The sequence below is a fragment of the Temnothorax nylanderi genome, unplaced genomic scaffold, assembly GCF_030848795.1.
Source record: "Temnothorax nylanderi isolate EJ_2023f unplaced genomic scaffold, tnyl_v1.0 TNYL_tig0005_pilon, whole genome shotgun sequence".
Taxonomy (NCBI): domain Eukaryota; kingdom Metazoa; phylum Arthropoda; class Insecta; order Hymenoptera; family Formicidae; genus Temnothorax; species Temnothorax nylanderi.
This window is the reverse complement of record NW_027249067.1, coordinates 3,070,944-3,092,376: the sequence shown is the minus strand read 5'-3', so window position 1 is coordinate 3,092,376 and position 21,433 is coordinate 3,070,944. Positions and strand designations below refer to the sequence as shown.

The 21,433-nt window shown below is 33.4% G+C and overlaps 1 protein-coding gene across 3 annotated transcripts in view; it reads right to left on the bottom strand.

The window, feature by feature from the left end:
• Nrm (neuromusculin) overlaps positions 1 to 21,433 on the bottom strand; it is a 159,287-nt gene that overhangs the window by 39,856 nt on the left and 97,998 nt on the right. For all 3 annotated transcript variants that reach the window (XM_071713190.1, XM_071713197.1, XM_071713202.1), the window contains exons 3-5: positions 17,755 to 17,909; positions 5,172 to 5,348; positions 4,264 to 4,425 (exon numbers count right to left, since the gene is read on the bottom strand). In XM_071713190.1, coding sequence (XP_071569291.1) covers positions 4,264 to 4,425; positions 5,172 to 5,348; positions 17,755 to 17,909 — 494 coding nt within the window. The remainder of the gene's footprint in view (positions 1 to 4,263; positions 4,426 to 5,171; positions 5,349 to 17,754; positions 17,910 to 21,433) is intronic.

Below are 21,433 nucleotides of genomic sequence, written 5' to 3'. Positions count from 1 at the left end.
CCACGTTGAAGAATTTCAACCTGCGCTTCGCGTTTGAAGCTCGCGTTTGATAGTTATTTTCTTCTTCCTTCAGAATTATTCAATAGTTTTTATCGCGCTGAGAGACAATTTTTCACGATACGGGATCGAAATGAACAGTGCCGACGCAAAAGCATTGAAAAGTACTTTAATAGTACTCTATAATTTTATATGTATAATGCAGAAGAATCGCTAATAATACAAATTGCAAAAGAAAATACATGCACATAGTTAGTATTGTACTATTCGTAAATATTTGTCTCTCCAAGTTTTTTAAAGTTTAATGGAATAAAAAATGTTAGTAGAATAAAACTTATTCTTATTAGATAATCATATGCAGCATATGATTAGTTGACCTATAATTCAGGGCTTAATATCGACAAAACCGAGGCTTTTCACGATAAAACGGATTCTAATATATCAATGCATTTTCCGCAATCTCTATCTAAATAATATATTATTAGCCTCTTTAACTACATTTTTATCTCTTTAATTGCATTTTTATCGGTTATCAGAAAGAACACGCAACACGCGGTCCCGGCTTATTGTTTTTTTTTTTTTAGCGCGTAATAACTTTTCGTCCTACCGCGCTAGTGCGTTCTTCTCTCACCAAAGAACCCATTATGCAAATCTCATTATTTAATGCGAATAAAAATTGTTGCTTAACAATTAGTTAATATAATTATAGCGCACTTCATTTATCGGAAGAGCCTCGGTTCGTCCTCATTATAGCAATTACGTTACCTAAATCTGGTCATAATTGTTGAGAGACGATAATAATTATTGCGAGAGATTGGTTTATAAACAGCATACATGTCGACAATTCTAACACGCACAATGCATATAGTAAAGCTGCATATTTAGTAAGATATTAATTTCGTCTCCGGCAATATCACAGCGTCATATTTATCGTAATAACTGTTTAAATGCGAATAAATAAATAATTTAATAATGAGAGATCAACGCGCAATAATTTTACTTATTCACCGCGACGCACTTCCACGCGCGAGAGCAAGGAAATTAATCTCGATTTCGTATTTAACAACGCGTTTATCGAGAATTACGCGTATTCGCATGTCTATTTCTGCAATGATATTACACGCGGTGTGTGAAATTCGGTTAATGCTAATAAATTCGGTTAATGTTAATAAATTTCTAATCGCAACACAAGAATGGTCTATAATAACACATTAATTTTATATAAATTTATCAGTGATTTTACACGCACGCGGATGCACGGAAATCCCTTCTCTCACGAAGTGATGGACATTTAATTACTTACAACATGCAAAATTCGTGCGCGCTACACGCTTAAATAATGTTCAAATAACGGATACGGCGCGCTGTAATTACAAGTACCGCCGTAATGACGGGCGTGTACTTTAATCGGCGAATTCATGGAGGGGCGATGCACGCATACTTGAACGAATAAAAAAATTTTTGAATATTACATTTTAGCTCTGTATTATGATCGTGATATTAAAAAAAAATAGAGAAAATTACGTTTTGCTTATCTGGGCGGTATATTTTTGCTTAAATAACAGAAGTATCACTGTAGTATTCTGTTCTATAGACACCTACATTATTGTTTAATAATATTGAGCAATTTGCAGCAATTTTAAACGCAAGTGGGTAATAGGCAGTTTATTAAAATCGTTTGAAATTTAAATTTATATGAAAACCGTATACCCGATGAAACAGAATAATTTTCTACTAAAATCACGTATTGGCGTGGAGTAGGATACGGTTAATGAGAGAATTCCATTAAGGTTTCTCTGTTATACTGATCTGAATTCTGGAGCAACAGCTCTGTATTGTGGTGATTTGATGTAACATACAGTATAATTTATATTATATCAAGTGCAATTATATTAAGTGCGTTTTCTCGTTGAATAATTAACAACGCACGTAGTATATATTTTATTTCATTTATACATATCAGTTAGTTTGACGCTTTACAAAGTATCTCAATATAAAATTTCATTTTTGGACGTTAAGAAAAATGCAAGTATTTTATACACTTCATTAAACTATCTTTCCGCTGAAAGCCTGAGAAATCGCGTTTAATCGATTTTTCGTCACTTTCGCATTATTTTAATCCGATTCATCCGATAAAATGAAAAATGCATTAAGAATCTTTCTTATCGTTATAACAAGTATGGAGTAGGATTACCTTAATTTTACTTTAATTTTACCTTAAATTTTATATTTAAGTTAAAATAAGCGCTGCTTTGCTTTATCTGATATGAAAGGTACCAGTTATATCCCATATAAAATTCTGTAGCAAAGTTTAAAAATATGTTCCGCCAGTTTTTTCCATTTTAAAAATTCGACAGCGAAATGGTTTATGACTGCACATGCGGTTCTGTCCGTGCAGAAATCCAAATTCGAGATGCAAACCACTTTTCCACGTACGAAATCGAATTTCGTGTACTCTCGCTTTACAGGAGGACTTTTCAAAGCGCACGATGTCTCTGCACCCTCACATACTCTCCTCGCGCGAATTTTAGGGATTTTAAGCGCGGAGCCGTCTCTCAAAGCGAATTCCCGAACTGTGCGTCCATAGATCGTTCGAATTGCATTATTGTGCGGTAAAATATGGAGGCACGCGGCATGGGGTCGGTTTTTTCCCCTCTCAGCTGTTTCTTACGGCTAAACCCGCTCTGAGATGAATGCCAGCGAATGCCTGCGGAATTGTGGAATAATTTCAGCCCGATATCTCGTGTTGAATATTTAGGATGAGTAACGTTAGGACAGAGCTTTCTCTTTAACCACGTTAATGCATCGCGCCGAATGGAATGGCCGGTTGACATATCTAAATTCCACGTTCTGAGAACACTTAACAGTACATGCACGCCCGCGAACACAATATAATTCGCTTGTTTTATAATGCATAATATAGTACGTAAGCATAATACGCACATTGAGTTAGCTTAGTGCGGATATAACACATTGCTGAATCAGTTTATTACAAATGTAACACACGATTATCGAAGGTGGAGAAAATACGAAGCGTCGATCGTCAACAAACTGCATTCTGCGTACTGTACGTGTACGTGTTGAATATGTAAAAAGGATTAGAACAATTACTAAATATTTAATTTACGTAATGATTAAGTAACGCCCAGTTTTATTGCAAATGCTAGATTTACTGCTGCTGTATTTTTAGATTATTTAGACTTGAAATTATAAATATTGCAACGGCCAGACATTTTCTTAAATAATCAAAAGAAATGATATAACTTTACAAACATGATATCGAATGCGAAACGATAAAACGTTCAGAGATTCTTTTATAAGCAATTAATAATGTTAACTGCTTATTTTTTAATAGTAAATGTCTAAGTAGATAAACTTTATATTACTATTTTAGCCAAAACAAAATTCTTTTAAGATTGAGAAAGAAAATTTTGTTCTCCGTTAACGTTTTCGAACCACGACCCGCTCAAACTTTTTAATCTTTGAGTTATTACGTAACTTGCCTTCGACCTTATTGGGAAATGCTAATTGACATTGAAAGTTAAGCTAGTTCATATTCTGCAGTTGATACACTCTGTGCAAAAATTCTTCTCGTTTAGCCGCGTTGATATACTGCCCTGGTCGTGGTGTCATTCATATTCATACCCCAACGGCGAGTTTACCCGATGTTACCCATGTTTTGATTTAATGAATAAACGATACCCAGCGGAATTGTTGCAAATTTAGGTCAAAGTATCCAAGTACATTCGTTCTGTTACTATGCTCGCATTGAGTTTGTACGGACCGGTTATCGAATTGCATACTATATCGTGTGCAAATTATATCACGCGATCGAAATTGTAAGCGATCCTGGCATGTAAGGCATATTTTCCCCATCGAATGAAATACGCGATAATCGATTCGCGTATAGCCAATGCCACACGTGATGATCAATGTATGCTTTTTAATTGACGTACATTGGAAAACTTCAGCATTGAGGGCCTATCATACTGAGAGCTTTGTTATCATCGTAATGACGTACTATAGTGTTGAAAAAAAAAATTGTCAGATTGTTAGCTCAGCTGATAGTTTTCCAATGCAATTAAAAGTGAAGCACGTAAAAAGGTTTTTTTTTCTGTACATGTGTAAGTTATTAAAAATCAGCGAGTAAAAGCCTTTTACGATATTAAAGATACTTCAATTATCTCACGTATAATTCGCACAGATATATTTTTTTGATGACAGATTGCAAATATCCTACTATTGTTCTTGAACGTGTGTACTCACCGTGTATGTCTGGTTTAATATCAACCGTGAGCGGCTCTACGAGTGCGATACTGTTGACTTTACACGTGAATGTGGCGCCTAACTCTTCTCGTGTAATTTGCATTTCCAGTAAACTACTGCCAGTACCAATTCCGGTATCAGTGATAGTTGACGAGCTCGTTACTGTAATAGAACATTTCTTGATTATTCTTGGTATGTATTTAAACAAGAAACACCCATTTAGAATAAAGCACATATTGAAATATGTAGAGTAAGGAATTGCAATAACGCTTAATATCTCTTTAAAAGTACACGTAATATCTCTTCAAAAGTACGCATAAAATTAATAATGTAATAAAATAAAAGAAATTTTTGATAGTACCATCAGATAATTGATTAATGAAGAAAGCTAAGGCTTCTTTTGTCTTTCAATATCCGCGCTTGAATAATGGTTCACTGGTAATGCTTTCTTTACATTTTAATTCGCATGCAATTCCATTAAAGCGTGGAAATAAAATTATATATTTATGGCGTTTATTAATTTTATCACTACGTTATTATAAGATAAATGTATAAGATAAAATTTCACTAAATTTTTATTATGTAGATAAAATTACGTTTTGTTTAATTATTCATTTCACATAACTAGAATATAGCTATATATTGAAATGTCAGATCGGAATCGTGAATTCATTACTACAAAACATATTTATTAGGTGATCAATTATTAATACAAGCAGAATTAAATATTGTCATATTGCTAAATTATTTAATAGAAAGATATATAGAGGAAATATATTATTAATAAAAAAAACTATCTTGCGTCTCTTCTTCCAAATTTTTTCAAAAGTGCATAGGAACTTATGAACAAATCTGAGATATTGTCCTATCGGTTTCAACGTATCGTATATAAGCATATTGTATCTTACCTTCGAGTGGCTCTTCCACCCCATCCTTAAACCACTCAACCGTAGGTACAGGTTTGCCTTCTCCGCTCTCGCAGTACAGTGATATTGTCGAACCCTCATTTATAGGTCCTAAAGTGGCGCCTGTGCTCAAAGTATTCTTCGAATTTTCATCGATGACACGTACAAACGCTGGTTGCACTGAAATATATAATACAAAAATTATGTAGAAGATTGTGTTTCACTTCACAATTGTTATTTCCACTAACTTCCTCGAACGCATCGCATATTTGAAATTTTACCGTAGCTCTTATCTGCGTTACGATATATATATATTTATTAAGTTAGCGTATAAGATTATATGATATTATTTTGTCTTTGTCGTCCCCTTTAATATATATCCGCAGGACAAGATAGCGCGTTCCTTTACGTCTCTTATTTCCCGTTCGAATAAATGCATTCTTTATATAAGCTCTTTGAAGGAATGACGTTTATTACGGAATTTCTTAACAAGAATGTACGTCGTATACTTACTATTATGTACCAAGATAGTGTTCCGCAGGAAACTATCCATTTTGCTTTGATGTTCGAGGCAATAACGAGAATGCTTCGTAAAAAAAAAAAAAAAAATGCATCCGCGATATCTTGGTAATAAAGTGTTGGTTTCGTTTAAAGTTATATGCGAATCGATCGTTTTACGAGGTATCACGGACGTCAACGTTTAAAAGTTAATCTGTTGTTTTGCGTTTGTACGCTATAAATAACGGTATACTGAACAGTGGGATTGCAGACGTACGTTATTTCGAGCGTATCGACATTTTCGAGCGTTTCGCTTCACGCAAATCGATGAACAGATCCGATATATTGCTCTATAGGTTTCAGCGTAAGCAAATTTTACCCTCGACGATTTATATTTGTTCTGTATATTTTTTGGCTTAAAAAATAGACACAGATCCCATTAGATATATTTTATACCTGTCATGTCGATATCACTTCGATATACACGTTATTCGACGAGTTAGACAATTCCCAGATTTTTCTGTTTTCTTTTTGATTAAAATATATTAACAAGTTGTAATATATATATATATATATATTTATACACATACGTTACAATTACGTTTTGATATAATATATTAAGTTAAAGACAATTCTGTCGATTCGAGAAACTTTTTCTGTTCTCCGATATAACTTTCTTGCGGCAAGCGATTTAATCGGGGTGTTTAAAAGTGTTATCACATCCAATTCTTTTCCGATCTGGAGCACGTTCGATCTGATAAAGCGTTGTCTTCTTTTGCGCAATGGAAGTAAACCGTATGCCCTGAAATTCTGAGCCATCGTCACATCGATTTTCTGGCGTGAGGAGTCCCGTAACTTTCTACAATTCCTACGAGAGTAAAGTGACTTCCACTTATCGAATAGGCGCCATGTTCTTAGGACACATATAAATCAGATCCCCCGGTAACACCGACTGAATGCCCTCGGATCGTAGTGTTCTATTACGCTAGCTGTCGGTGTACATGTAAGCATGTGCATACAAATGCACCGATCGCGCGTATATACGCGAGACATTTGCATGCATGCACGTATGCTCCCGGTGTGGCATTAGGGGTGCTTACGCGCAAATACCGTTTTTAAGGATAATCATACGGCAAAAGTGATTCAAAGAATTGCTAATGATGGAAAGTACTACGTGCATTTTACGTGCATGGAAATAGCTTTTCTGTAGAATAAGCTTTCCCTATATTCACCACATATTTTGATATTCACAGCTGAAAATTATTCATTTACCTATCAAAAAGATGTGTGGAAACTTGTAGATACATAATATTGCTAACATATCTTTAAATTGCATAATTAGTTTGAAATTCGATCGTGTAAATAAATTTGCTTCTAAAAGAGGATTTAACATCATCAGACATTGATATTACACATACGGTTTATGATCTACAAAATTATTAATTTAATTAAAGCTTATAGATTCTTTTCATTAAAATTGTAGCTAGATTTGAGCAGCTAGATTCAAATATTGAATCATATCTGTACTTGATAGTACTTCCATTTTATGTTAATTTTAAATCGTCCTCGTCCGTTTTTTTTGTAGCGATCGATCAGATTATGTCATTGACAAATGGTAGGAAATGGGAATTTGATTAAAGAAGAGTCTCTCTGACCTGTCTGAAGAATCAATTAGCAATGGTTTTTTGCGTTAAATTCATGCTAAAATTCAATTCGTGTTTGAGAAAAATCATATTTAAATATTAAATGTACATTTCAGGAAAGCTAAGATATCGATAAAGCAAATATAATTCTAGATTTATATTGAAACTGATGTAATAATTTTCTTATGATCGATCGGAAATTATATTTATTTGACCGCAATATGCTTGTTATAAATCCAGATCTGAAGTTTTCTTATATCTTACTTGTAAAGAAAAAAATTAGTTTCTTTTAGAAGACAATTGTTTTTTAAATCTTCTCGCTTTTTATTGCTTGCATATATAGTTTTGCCAATTATTTTTGAGATTTTATCTGCAGCTTATCTCACGCTAAATTGAAATCTTTATAACACGGATATAGACAGAGAAAATAAGAACATAATTTTTTTAACCGTGTATCTCTTGGTTCTGACTGACAATGAGTCGAGTTGTTATATTATCTGAGACATTCCATATCATCAGTTTGCTACTAAAAATGGTAAAAGCGATTAATGTTTAAATGTCAAATAGAAAACCGCAATTATGTTTTTCCAATAAATTATTTTAAGAATTGAATTTGTTCTTTTTTTGAAATCGCAAGTTTGAAATGTATTTTCAACAATTGTATAAAATTACGAGATTTGGCAAAACTAGAGAAAAAGAATGATCAAAATATTGTGATGTATATTCTGCAATGTTTTGTTAGCTAAAAGACATCAAACTATCAATTTTCATTAGCTGTGTAATTTTAAAAACGTTCATCATAATCAATCATAAATTAAACTGCCATCTAGTCTGTTGAAGTATAAAACATTTTCAATCTGTATTTCTTATGATCGTTGCATAAAAGTCTGCACCTACCTATATATTTTATTTATCATATTTTGACATAAAACACAGATTTTACTGTCACAATTTATAATCTAAATTCCTACTTTGTATAAGTTTTAAAATTTCGTGCTTAAAATTTCAAAATCTAGGCAAAATCGCGGAAGTTGTTCGTCTATTCTATGCGTATACATTTGGAACCGAATGAGAGAAATATCGAATACAAATGAATTCTTCAATATATGCGACTATTATTGAGCGAAAATTGTCGCAGTACTCTTTTTTTCGCCGGTAAAATCGCTAGTATAACATCGCAAAACATAATCTCGCAATTTTTCTAACATGCGCGCATGCGCGCGTAGTAGCCTATGTAGACATATTTCTTTTTCAAATATGTGAATATCAAATAATTCTTTTTAGTGAAATTCATTTCGCGGGCTCTTGGGCTTCTGACGAGATAGTAAATTTTCATGATCGTACGAGTAGGCATTGTGTAATTTTAAATCATCTTTGCAATTTTCCGCTAGTCAAGAAAATTACATTAACATTCCATTCAGTAAGATAGAGAGAAATATTCATAATGAAATAAAGTTATGACTCTCCGCATTTCTACATAACTTTCTTATTTACTATATGAAACTTGCATTCTTTTTAATAGAATGTAGTATCAATAGATTAATACTTCATAAGACACAGTAGCAGAAGTCTGTTACAAAGTTAACTAACGAGAGATGTGTGATCAATATTTGACAAAACGCGACGCGTGTGGTTCGTTAAACAATTCGTTAACGAGTTTCTCTATACACCTTTTATTTCCAGAGAACAATATTTCATTATACTCACAGGATTGGTCACAAATTCAATTGAATTGTTTTTGCGCATAGTATTTTTAACAAGAAGACAAGAAGAATGCTTGAGATGGTAATTCTAAATCCTTTTAATATAGATTAGGAATCGAAAATTCCATTATTTTATTATATTTATCGCTTTATTCGTCTTCCAACATTGATTCTTGATGTGCATTTTAATAAGACGCATCAAATTATGTTTCATTAATTCACATATTGATATTAAATCATAACGATAAGTTTAAATTAAAAGATTATAACGAATACTTATTCAAAAGTAAAATCAATCAGTTAAATAAATTCATACTCGATATTCTCGAACATTTTGCACATGTACGTAAAGAAGATTCAATCGATCGGTCACGAAACAAGTGATCCTTTATAAAATTTGAATAACATCAAGAAGGTTATCTAAATTAGTTAAAACTCTAGTATTCTCTCTCTCTCTCTTTCACCTTTGTTCAATAAATTATTCTGCTAAATTAGAGGAAATAGTTCACTGGTTATGCAAGAAATTAATGCCGTAATAAATCAAGGATTTACATAATTGTAATAATTGATGGTATTAAATTTGTTATATTTTAGATCTGATTATTAATAGTCTCTATCTTTTCCGGTGCACACTTACTACCTCAAGTTTCTTTAACATTATAGTTAGAAGATACTATTGAAAGTAGAAAACTAATCAATTGTTTAATATCATAGAATGGCAAATTTTGTAACCTACACTACATTTTGTAAGCTATAATTTCTTTTTTAGAATAATTGCTCACACTCTCAAAATCATTTCTTTCGACTACATTATTGTTTTTATTAAATGCCATACACGTTAAAATTTAAATTTGTACGGCGGATTTATATTATTTCACTTTTAATAGGGTGTCTTTACTTTGCTACAGTTAATTATATCGAGTTCGTGCTGTAACATAATGCATTTAACTTTACGTACGTCATATGTGTATATTTTGAAATATACATATATGAGTTCGTTTTTCATAATAAGCGTGAAAAGCTTTTACAGCGCAACAGAATATGAAATCCATGCATTTTACTTTTGTACCAAAATATTAATATATCTATAATTTATCAAACTTACTTATTTAATCAATACATTTTTTCTTAAAATCTCTATATATTATCTTTAAATAATTTGTCATATTTTATATATTTTTTCGTAGTTATAATGATATATAAATATAGAAACATAAAAACATTGATAGACGAAATATGAAAAGACTAGCATACATTTCTTTATAAATAATAAAATACACTTTTTTTCTACTACTAATTGTGATGAATTATTATCACATACAAATATAAAGTCATGTACAATATTAGATATTGAGAGAGAGAGCTAAAATAAATTTCTTTCTTTCTAATAATTATTTTCTTTCTTTACTTAATATCGCCAAGTCTAAGAAAAGTATTCGATACTTTTATAAATTTGATCAGTCTGAACACAAGGTAAATATGGATCTCCATGTACAAAGGGTTGAACCGGAAAGAGGTAAATTAATCACCTTTGTGAAATTAACCGAAACAGAGAGCATGCCCAGCAGCGCTGTGTAGATCCATCTACTACGGCGCGAATTCGAACCCGTCAACCGAATTGTTTGGTGTAATCCTTTAATACTAGAAAGGGCTTGCGACTACTATTGTCGATTAAAAATCTACTGCCATTCCGGTCAATACGAGAAACAAGATTGGACGGCAACTGGTGCGCACAGTGCGCACAGTGTGTGTATAAACAAAAAAGCTTCCGTACCTTACATAAACACGATCGCCGAAATACTCTCGGAACGAATCGAATTCGAAAGAAATAAAGAAATTGAAGGGAAATTTTTCTCTCGCAACGCAACATTTTATTCTATGCTTTAAAACTTGATGATTTATTTTAGAGCTAGACGGTAAAATAATGCTGGCGTCATCTTCACGTCGAGACGCTGTGTAATATCGATTGATTCGTTAATAGGACTCTCGCTGGGAAAATAATTGAGCTATTATTAGTCGTAAGTCGAAACGAAGAGTCTCACACACGATGTATGTATATAGCATTAATTTTCGCCTTTCACACGGCCATTAATTCGAGTGGTCGTACAGTTGATTGTTCTCGCACGATTCGAAGCAGTACCGCGGTGACCTGCCATAATATTGGAAAACGCGTTCGTGACGCACTTCTCGCGTTACGGAAAACAGACGCGATTCGCCGCGTTAAGTCCATTAATTGAGAATAATTATTTCGTTGTGGCTTATTGAAAGAACCGGACAGCTTGCATTGAAACATGCTTTTAATTGGCACCTGGAACGGAATTTGATCCCCTTTAATTGTAAAAAAAATTGTGAAAAAATGCTACCAAACAAAAAAATCCCCTTTCCCGCATATCGTCAGTGCATAGCCGATTTGTCATTGTCATGCCCTGCCATTCCCAGAAAATTACGATGGAAAGCGATCCGGTTTGTGAACATTCCAACGGCGCACTCTAACAGCGATAAAGTTTATGAATAATATACTTGAAAACGACTTTTAAAGTCGCCTCAACGACCCGCAGCTACGACGGCAACTTTGTACGACTATAGAAAGAGATTACTTCGAAAGTGGGAGGCGGTGTCATTAGATCGTAAGTAGCTTTCGTGATTTTTTACAAGACGGTTTCTGGATTTTTCCCCGGCGCGTCTCGCGTATTTCCCACTTGGGAATCGGCGTTAACTTACGAAGTAAGCGTTACGAACTTCGCGATCTTTCGCGCTCGTCTCCACCCCGGCAGTTGAGGCGAAATGATATTTCCTCAGTTAGTCGTCAGCGGTAAAAGCGTAAAGTTGTCCTTTCTTCAGCGCTCATCGAATAGCAGGACGGAATTCATTGATATTGTAATGCCGAGTGCTAATGCAGCATGCAGAACGCGCAGCAATCCCTCGCACAGTAGTTTCGCTCAATAAACTCAGATACATGCATTGTCCGATTACCGCGATCTTTCGTGTGTATCGGAAAAGGACGGGTGTGTGCAGATATATTCTATTGTTCTGCTGGATAATAGCTGGACATTATCACGTTGCAGATCCGAGTCTCATCCTTTAGTTCTACATAAATTCATACAATTTACCGGATCTGACTTGTACCTAAGTCTTAACTTAAATAACTGGGAAATCGCATTGTGCGAAAATTATAACTGCGAATTAATACAATGAGAAAATATATCGATCACTCTTGCGCATTAAAGGGAATTTTTAAAAATCAACTAATGATTTTCTCCAATAATACTCTTTTTTGTAAATCAGTGGCAACAATACATTGCGACACGCAAAATAAATGCAGTTCCTGATCCGGAAAAATCCAAATTTCGAATGAAAATAATTCCAATCTCCGGAAGAAAAATCGCGTGCTAGAGAAGAAATTGCGCGACTTAAAGAGTAGAACGAAAGTAGCTTGGACGTTTTACGTCTTGTGGAATTCGCGAAAGTGATTTTGATAGGACCTTTTGGGAGATTTTTGTCGACGTTGAATCCGAGCGACGCGACGCTCGGCTTCGTCGTCGTCGCTTTGAGACAAGGTATCGCAATTGTCTGTAATTTTGCGCAGCAAAAAGGAAGACGCTCCGTAAAACGGAACACGTACGAAATGAAAGAAGAAACAACGTTTCGCGTACTGTATACCTTTAGCTCACTATCTAATCTCGTATAAAAGCGCGCATCCATGCGGCGCGGGCGCCACCATGTTAAAACTATACGGCGTTTTGCCAACAGCTATTTTGCAGAGCTTTACGTGAGTTTGCAATGGCACAATCTAGCGAATGAGCGATTAGCCGGGAGAATAATACAAAGCGCAACCTTTATGATATCCGACGTAAAAATTAATAATAGCACTTATTTATACTATAGTACTATAGTATAATTCGTATACATACACAGTAAAAAATTTTGTGTCAATGGAAGTCCACTCTCAATTTTGTGTTAAAATAACTCATTCATCGTGTTATTTTTGACATTTAGAAATGTTATATCGACATTTATAACATTTCTAAATGTCAAAAATAACACGATGAATGAGTTATTTTAACACAAAATTGAGAGTGGACTTCCATTGACACAAAATTTTTTACTGTGTATATTATTTTGCATGTTATAAATTTTCTTATCTTCCTGTGTGTTTCTCTGCATATACAATGTATATAGGTATATATATACACATTGTATATATATATATATATATATATACAGACAGGAAATTTTATTATATTTATAATCTCATAAAGAAGTATACTAAAATAGAACTAAGTTTCACAAACTTCATCTTTATGACATTAAAAAATAATCGAATCTGAAAATTGTTACTTTTCCCAATCCCCGTCGTTCTGATCCTGTTTGAGCGCGCCCTACTTTCCTGACAATATTATCTATTTGGCGATAAATCTGCAGCGTGGATGTCCTAGCTAGAATGAGGTGTTCGGATAATCCGGCAGCGCTGCGCTGTATATGTAAGTACAGATATGGGTGTGATACGTGATACCGTTTCGCGCACAGCTTCGTGCTGTGCTCTTCTATGTAGATTAATGTCGACGCCTGTCGCAAGAGAGCTCGCAAGCTACTCTTACGTTGTCGCTTCACCACGCTGTGGTATAATGGATACAACGTGTATCCCGTATTTTATCGAAATTGGCGTTACTTAGTCACAAATTTTTTTCGTAAATATTTAATCCTGAGAATTAGGATAAATTAAGAATTTAGCCGCGCCATTTTTTATATAAATCTATTTTTCAGCTATGATACATAAATTTTTTGTGCATTTCTCTGACATAGAAATAAATTGCTTTGATATTAAACATTTTGTCAATAAATTTATTTTTTAATTTTGGTATGTTTCATAGATTCTTTTTGACTCGGGAAATATTTACGAAAAATCGGAAAAATGAATTAGTTCATCTCCCAAAGCTGATGAAAACTAATTAATGGATATTAAAAATTTATTATTGCTGTCGTTGGAATTTCTCTTTCCATACAGCTTTGTTTTAATTACATACCTATATAAGAATCATACAATATATACGCAACTATACTAAATTAAAAATAAAATTATAGAGAGAAGAATAATGGTACGTATTTATCTTCTTTTAACATTTCTTTTATTTCCTCCTTCTACTGAGCAACTAGAATTCTTGTAAGACAATTAGCTGCACGCGAGAAAGATAAGAAACGTTTATTAAAGTTATTTATCAATTTAAAGCCGTCGATTTAAGATTATTATCATAATTGAAATTATTCAACTTAAAGAAATAAAATTTATAATACCTTGACTAAACGATCTTTATAATTAAATAATCTAACAAATTTGCGATTATTTCTTTTTCGACAACGTTTAATTAAATGTCATTTTTCGTTTCTTTATTTTGTTACTTTATTCTTAAACACTAATAAAGTTTTAAATTAAATTTCTTGTTAAGTAAAATAAAATGAATTTTTCTATAAGGTTTTTTCACAAAAAGATTAGTGATATTTGTCTTTAAAATAACCATTCTTTCTAATTATTGTAATATTTGTTCAAGGAATATGCACAACAATCTGCGCGCGATATATCCGAATACCTATGTGTAACAACGGTATCATGTATATTGTAAAACAGTTAAATACACGGTGATATTACGTTTTGTAACAAAATTCAAGACACGTTCGTAAGAAAGCAGCCCGATACATAAATTCACGAGGCACTTGAAGTTCGAAAAATTGAGGTCACAATCAGTTATGCGTCAAGAGCAACTTTTTCCAAGTTCTTTCGTGTTCCGTTCGTGTTTCAATTGGTTTTGCAATCAAAACGATAAAAGTTCGAGAATCTTTTAAAAATTTAAAACAACCGCACAAAAGAGCATCCTACTTGAAATCTGCCATAATTCAAAAATTGATAAAGCTCTTATTTCACTTTTCAAAAAGTTAACATAACTTCTTTTAAAATATTACACATAATGATAACAATAATGATAAATAATAATGACAAGTATAAATAGAATTAATGAATAATTAATAAATAATTATTTCATCCAATTTACGCTGTTTAGAATTTTCGGGAATAATTACTGACCTTATCTTTTTAATTAGACCCCGAAATTAATTTCCAAGGCGGTCTTCAGTTTTGGAACTTTAAGAAGAATACAATACTCCATTATGAAAGATGAAAGTTTCTGAATGCTGCTTACGCGTTACTATGTACCTATAGGTAGGTACTATGTCGCGATTATACACTTGAAAACTCCACCCTACTCGTTTAACTCGCTATGATGTCACGAGGCATGGTGCACGACAGCGAGGAAGACAGATCAGCAGCCAGAATTTCGTGTACACAGTGATTCTATTCACGTCCGTCGCGATGACGACTCGCGTATATGTACTCGCGGAAAATCGCTACGTTCGCTGAATAACCACTCCAGAGGAGGATTATTTCATTCTTCATAAACTTCCGAAGATAATGTAGATATAACACATTTAAATGGTGTGCCTTGCAAGAAACTTGCGGCTGGCAGAGGGAAGAAGATCTTTTCTGTCAAGATGAATTTGGAGGTCTTCTCATATCTGAAATTTAAGTGCAGGCCCTATTACGGAATTACTTAATAACGCAATTAAGCCGTAATTCTGTGCCGGATAATTAGAAACCGCTAATGCTCCTTCCGACTCTAATGTGTAGCTTCTGACATCTAGGGAAGAAGAAGCTATAGTAATATTTGATTTTTCTTGCATTACTCAACCTTTTTATATTTAATTCAATAGTACAGCATATTTATTATAAATAAAATCTTTTTCATCTTTTGTTATTGATATATGTATTATTTGTTACAATTTAATACAAAAATATACAAAACGCGATTTAATAAAAATGCATTAATTATAAATAAAATTTTCTTCCGTTTCTTCTATTTGTTATTTTTTAACGCAAAAATATGCAAAACTTGTTATTTTTCCCCGGTCTCCCCTACTTCCAAACTAAGATTTTAGATATTAATAAAACTGTCATGAAAAATTCAACACTGATATTTGTTACATTGCAGAATATATGTATTTTATGTAATACATACAATTTTTGACATCTCGTACTTTCTTGGGATTTCTCCTTAATTTGCAAGGATAATTCCGTATAAATTTGATATGAGATAAGTTAGCGCGAGTAAACCACGATACCGCGTAGTGATGATGAAGCATTAACCTGATTAAATAACATCGCGTGGCAATGAAGCTATTTAGCCGTTAAATGACCCTATAATGCGTTTATGAGATTAATCTAAACGTTAAATCAAGAATTATCAAATAACTCCACGTATCCAGAGTACGTGAGATATCACATCAGTGGGAGCCTAACTTGAGCTCAACTTGTCGATATTAACTCTTCGGAAAGTTAGGAGTCATCCGGTATAACTCGAGTTATCGATGTATAATTTGACATGGGTTTAACCCAGATCACTATCCCTGGTTATCCAGCTTCCGCGAAAATTAAGTATACTTGATGCATAGCGGAATGCATACATTCCCTCACTCAATTCCGTGTGTTACGATACCGTGTGACGATAGTCATACATAAACATTCGAAACTAGATAGGAGGAAAATTCAAGCCAAAGAAAAGTCACAGATCATAGTTAGAATTCGAAGCACAAAATCGCTATCGATTGACTCTGTGACGACTGTTTCATTTACCTTTGATTTTTTTTTCATCAAATTATAGGCGTTACTCAAAGTAGAAACATTATTAACATCTAGATTGATATTGTAGTATTCATTTATTATTTATTATATCTTTTTTTATTTATGTACTATTTATATATTTTTTTGCTTTGTGGCTGTCTTCCTACTTTGAGTACATTGCTGCACAACACATAAAGGGGAAAAACGCGAATTGTATGAACTATTGATGTTTTACGTTTGCCACAAGTGGCCGTAAAATGTAAATAAGACTTCTATTTTCGAGAGGTGTTTCGAAAGGAAGCACATCGTTACTTGCCAATCTCGTAAAAGGGCCATCCGTAACGAGTTGTCTATCGTTCGGACGTATCGCGCAAAATTGAAATATTGGCGAGAACGATCACGTGTAACCGTTAGTTTGAAATAAACATTGCCTGATTTATGGAATGGTGAGTCCTACGATATGTTCCGATTTGCGCATACCATTTTCACCTTTCCGACTGTAGTACGGACATCGTAAATATGTTTTCACGTATCATATAAAATGCCAGAGTACATTGTATTGTCGTATTACTTTCGCGAAATATCACGTTAAATTTGCCCGGTAATAACGTAATAAGAAAAAGATATGTCGCGAGGAAAACAAACGTGCGCAAACAGATTTTCAAAAGTATGAATAATGAAACGTATTACTTCGTATCCCGTATTGCCTGTTCAATAATGCAGGCTACTTGCGACCACGTTTTTGACGTATGGACGTAATGTACATAGGAGAGGTTGCATAACAAACAGAGGTCGTATACGGCTAAAAATATATCGCGTGCAATTTATGGCGAGAAGTTATGCGAAAAGTTTTAAAATAGTTTCCGTAAATCTCTCGGTATCTCTCTCTATAAAATATTCGAAAAATCTTTATATACTTCGTGCAAAGCGCCAAAATTATATTACTAATAAATTGAATTTTGAAAAGCATAAACTTTTAATATCCCCTCACTTTCCCTCTCCAGTTTGATAAAAAATTTTAATCTTATTCCGAAAAATGTTAATCCGGTAATGCCGCATAATGTAATGTAACGCACCTGTGACGTTAAGAATAATGTGCTGCACGTTGTTGCACTCGCGGTTGACTGCCATGTACGTAGCCTCGCATTTGTATAGACCCTCGTCCTCCAGCTGCACCTCAGGTATTTTCAAATATGTTTTCGATGAATTCGACGAATATTCTATGTCCGCTCTGAAACATTCACGTAAAACATTCATACTGTTAGATTAATTTGAAAATTGCAACAAAAACCGTGATTTATTTTCAGCCTTCAGGCAATATGTTCGTCCTGAAACATTCATAACGTGAAACATTCATACTGCTAGATTGATTTGAAAATTAGAACAAAAACATGATTTAATTTATAATTTCCCAAATTAATTTTTATTGTTTGAAATTTTGACGTGTATAATTTAATATAATATGTAGTAAAAAAGATCTGCTAATATTGAAATTATAATTGGACGGTAACAATGGAGGGAACGTTTTTGTTTAATGAATTTTTAATCAGCATTTCACATGACAACAATGACGAATATATTTCCTTCAGAATCTAATAAATTTCGCTCGCCACGTCGTGCCGGTTTTATTTTCGTATAATTGGTGTCACTCACGTTTATAACGCGCGCAGCGTTTCATTAATCGTAAATACATTGATTGTTTATACTTTATTAATGACGATCTCGCGGTATTATGCCGTTATGTGGTTCATGCCAACACAAGTATAATGACCTCACGTAATGTCAATCTCGAATTGCGATTAACACCGGGTAATGAATCGGACAATCAATGAAATTAATCTGCTCGTTATCCCGCCTGAGTAGCATAATCCATTTATGACGATAAGGTGGTGATATTATCGTCATATGTGCTATTCGATCATATGTGTTATACGAACCGAATTCTATTTACATTGCATGTTACGTACATCCGATGCATCTATGAGTACGTATTCCAGAAATATTAACGGGATCGAAAGATCTCTCGATACAATCGTATGCATTATTAATTTACAACGGGAGTAAATTGTATGACGAATATGTTTTTACGTGTAGAGTAATGCAGTGCCACAAAAATTCCGAATGCTCGTAATTAAATTGGATCACAAGGCCATTAATTCAAGTGCATTCTCACAAGGCCATTAATTCACGACAATAAACTGTGAAGCAACAAGACGTCCGAAGGTCTCGTCATTTATATCCGTAAATGGCAAGCAAACGCACAGTCAATGGGCGCATATATACTATATATAGGTCGCGTTCGATATTCTGTCAATAGATGATGCTGAGTATATATGCATCGACATATAAGTACAGTAGTCGGTACACATCGCTATTGGACGCGGCCGTAACTCGATACAATTTACATCCCCATCAAATTGATTACTTGTTATCTAAAGATGGATCATAACAGAAAAGTGCCCAAAAGTGCATTGCAAAAAAAAAAAACGATGGAAATAATAAATTCAAATCAATGTTTTTTTCCCCTTTTAATCTACAAAATTGTAATGCTTAAGCGTACTTATTTAACAATGGTAAAAATGATATTTTGGCACACGTTTTGATAAAAATAAAACACTAATGTTCAACATACACAGCGTTTATACGCTATACGCATATACGATTGTACGATATTCCAAAATCCGCTTTTATTAACTGGATTAAATATTGACACGAACAATTTTCAACCGAAATGTTCGTATTGCTTTTATTCTCCGTTTTCCCGGTTAACCCGTATAGCGTGTGACGAATCATTGTTTTTGCAGGCCGCAAATTCTGCGTTGGTATGAAACGCGGGTGATCGCGGTCAGCCGACATTTCGGCGTGCTGTTTGATCGACGAGCCGTTTACGGGGTCATTAGCGAATTGTTGATACGACGATGTGCTGCACCGCTAATCAGCGACATCGTCCCGCATGAAACTATGTATATATCTTTTGCATTCGCGTGTAATTAGACCATCAATGTTATACACTGCGATAAGTATGCGCGTTCACATTTAGACATTTAGACAAGGAATACGTTTCTTGCAACACCCCAAAGTAATAAAGTAAATGCGAGATTTTTTAAAATAACTAATAACATTACCAAGGGACACGTTCTTTGTAACACCGCAAAGTAATAAAGTAGCTTACATACAGCGACAATACAACATACACAACATTACTTTATATTTCCGAGTTCTAAATCCGGATTTCAACTAATCCGGATAATAGCATGTCGTATTATAAAACCTTAGAAATAGAGGACATATTTTACATTAGCATTATAAAAGCGACCTTTTATGCGTTTTACTTAATATAATACGCGGCATTAGTATATTGCATTCTTATGTCGAAAATATCATTTTTTTTCGACGGTATGTTTTTGTGATTTTATCTTTCGCGAACATAAGTATGTAAAATATCGAACTAATGAAAGGCACATTTTACGTTTTGACTGAATGTATTTCGTAATTAAATGCAATTAAAGGAGCTCAAAATTTGCATTACGTTAATGTAGGAAATACGTCGTATATAACCGACGTATTTCCCACAGCTATGTAATGCAAATGTATTGCACATGATTTACAACATAATTACCGAATATTGCTTTGCTATCGTACTATATACGCATGAATAACGTATAAAAGTAGGTTACTCCAAATTGCCTTTAATCCACGACGTAAAAAATAGTAGAAAAAACAAATTTCATGAAGAAAAGTGAATATTCCACTTTAGTAAGCACAAAACTGTTATTAAAAAGTATAATATTGGCTTTGTTTAACAGTAATAATCATCGACCTTTGTCGATATTGATAGTACTTATTAGCAGAAAATTTATACAGAAAATTACGTTTGGTTTTATATAATAACGAAATAAATGCATAAAATTATAATCAAATAATATTACAATCTCTTTAACGCGTATATAAAGCCTAAACAGTTTACTTAATCGTAGAGGATGATACTTTAATCAAGTATCATTTAATTACGCAAAATGCACTTCGCTGTGATTCAAACATCGTGTTTGACAATATCACTACCGTTGTAATATTTCACTAAAACTTGGAGAGATCTAGGAAATATATTATAACAGGGGCTCAGAGTTTATCAAAAGATATCATCTCTAGGAGATCTCTACCGCGAAGTGTATACCAAAGAGTCTTGTAGCAAATATAGAAGTAAGGCTTTTAAATAAAATTACTGTACACTACTCCAAAGCAGATCGAATATAATACTGATGTAGAATAGAAAGCTCGATCTAAGACATTATTATAATAAAAAATTTTATTACTAAAAGAAATTGAGCACATCTGCAAATATTATAAAAGCATCTTTATATAAAATATTTTAAACTTTATATAACTTCTTTAGATAAAAGAAAAACGTCGGAGAACTATAAATCGTCTTGAAAATGGATTTCTCAAGATTGCCTTTTGTATACATGTGCATATGTGTCTATATGCATCAAACTGTGATATATGTATTTGTCTTTTATTATCATGTCATCACAGGTAATCTTGTTATTTCTCGACGAGCGAGAGCATAATATTTCAAACAAATAAAATGCACAGTGCAGATCGAACATTTTCTCGTTGATATTTTTTATCTTTTTCAAGCATAAAATACAACAGTGATATCTATGTCGACGTATTGCAACAAATAAAACGTAAAATACTATTGCTGCTAATGCTTTCGTTTCAAAAACAGAAAAAAAGACTAAAGTCACGCGTATA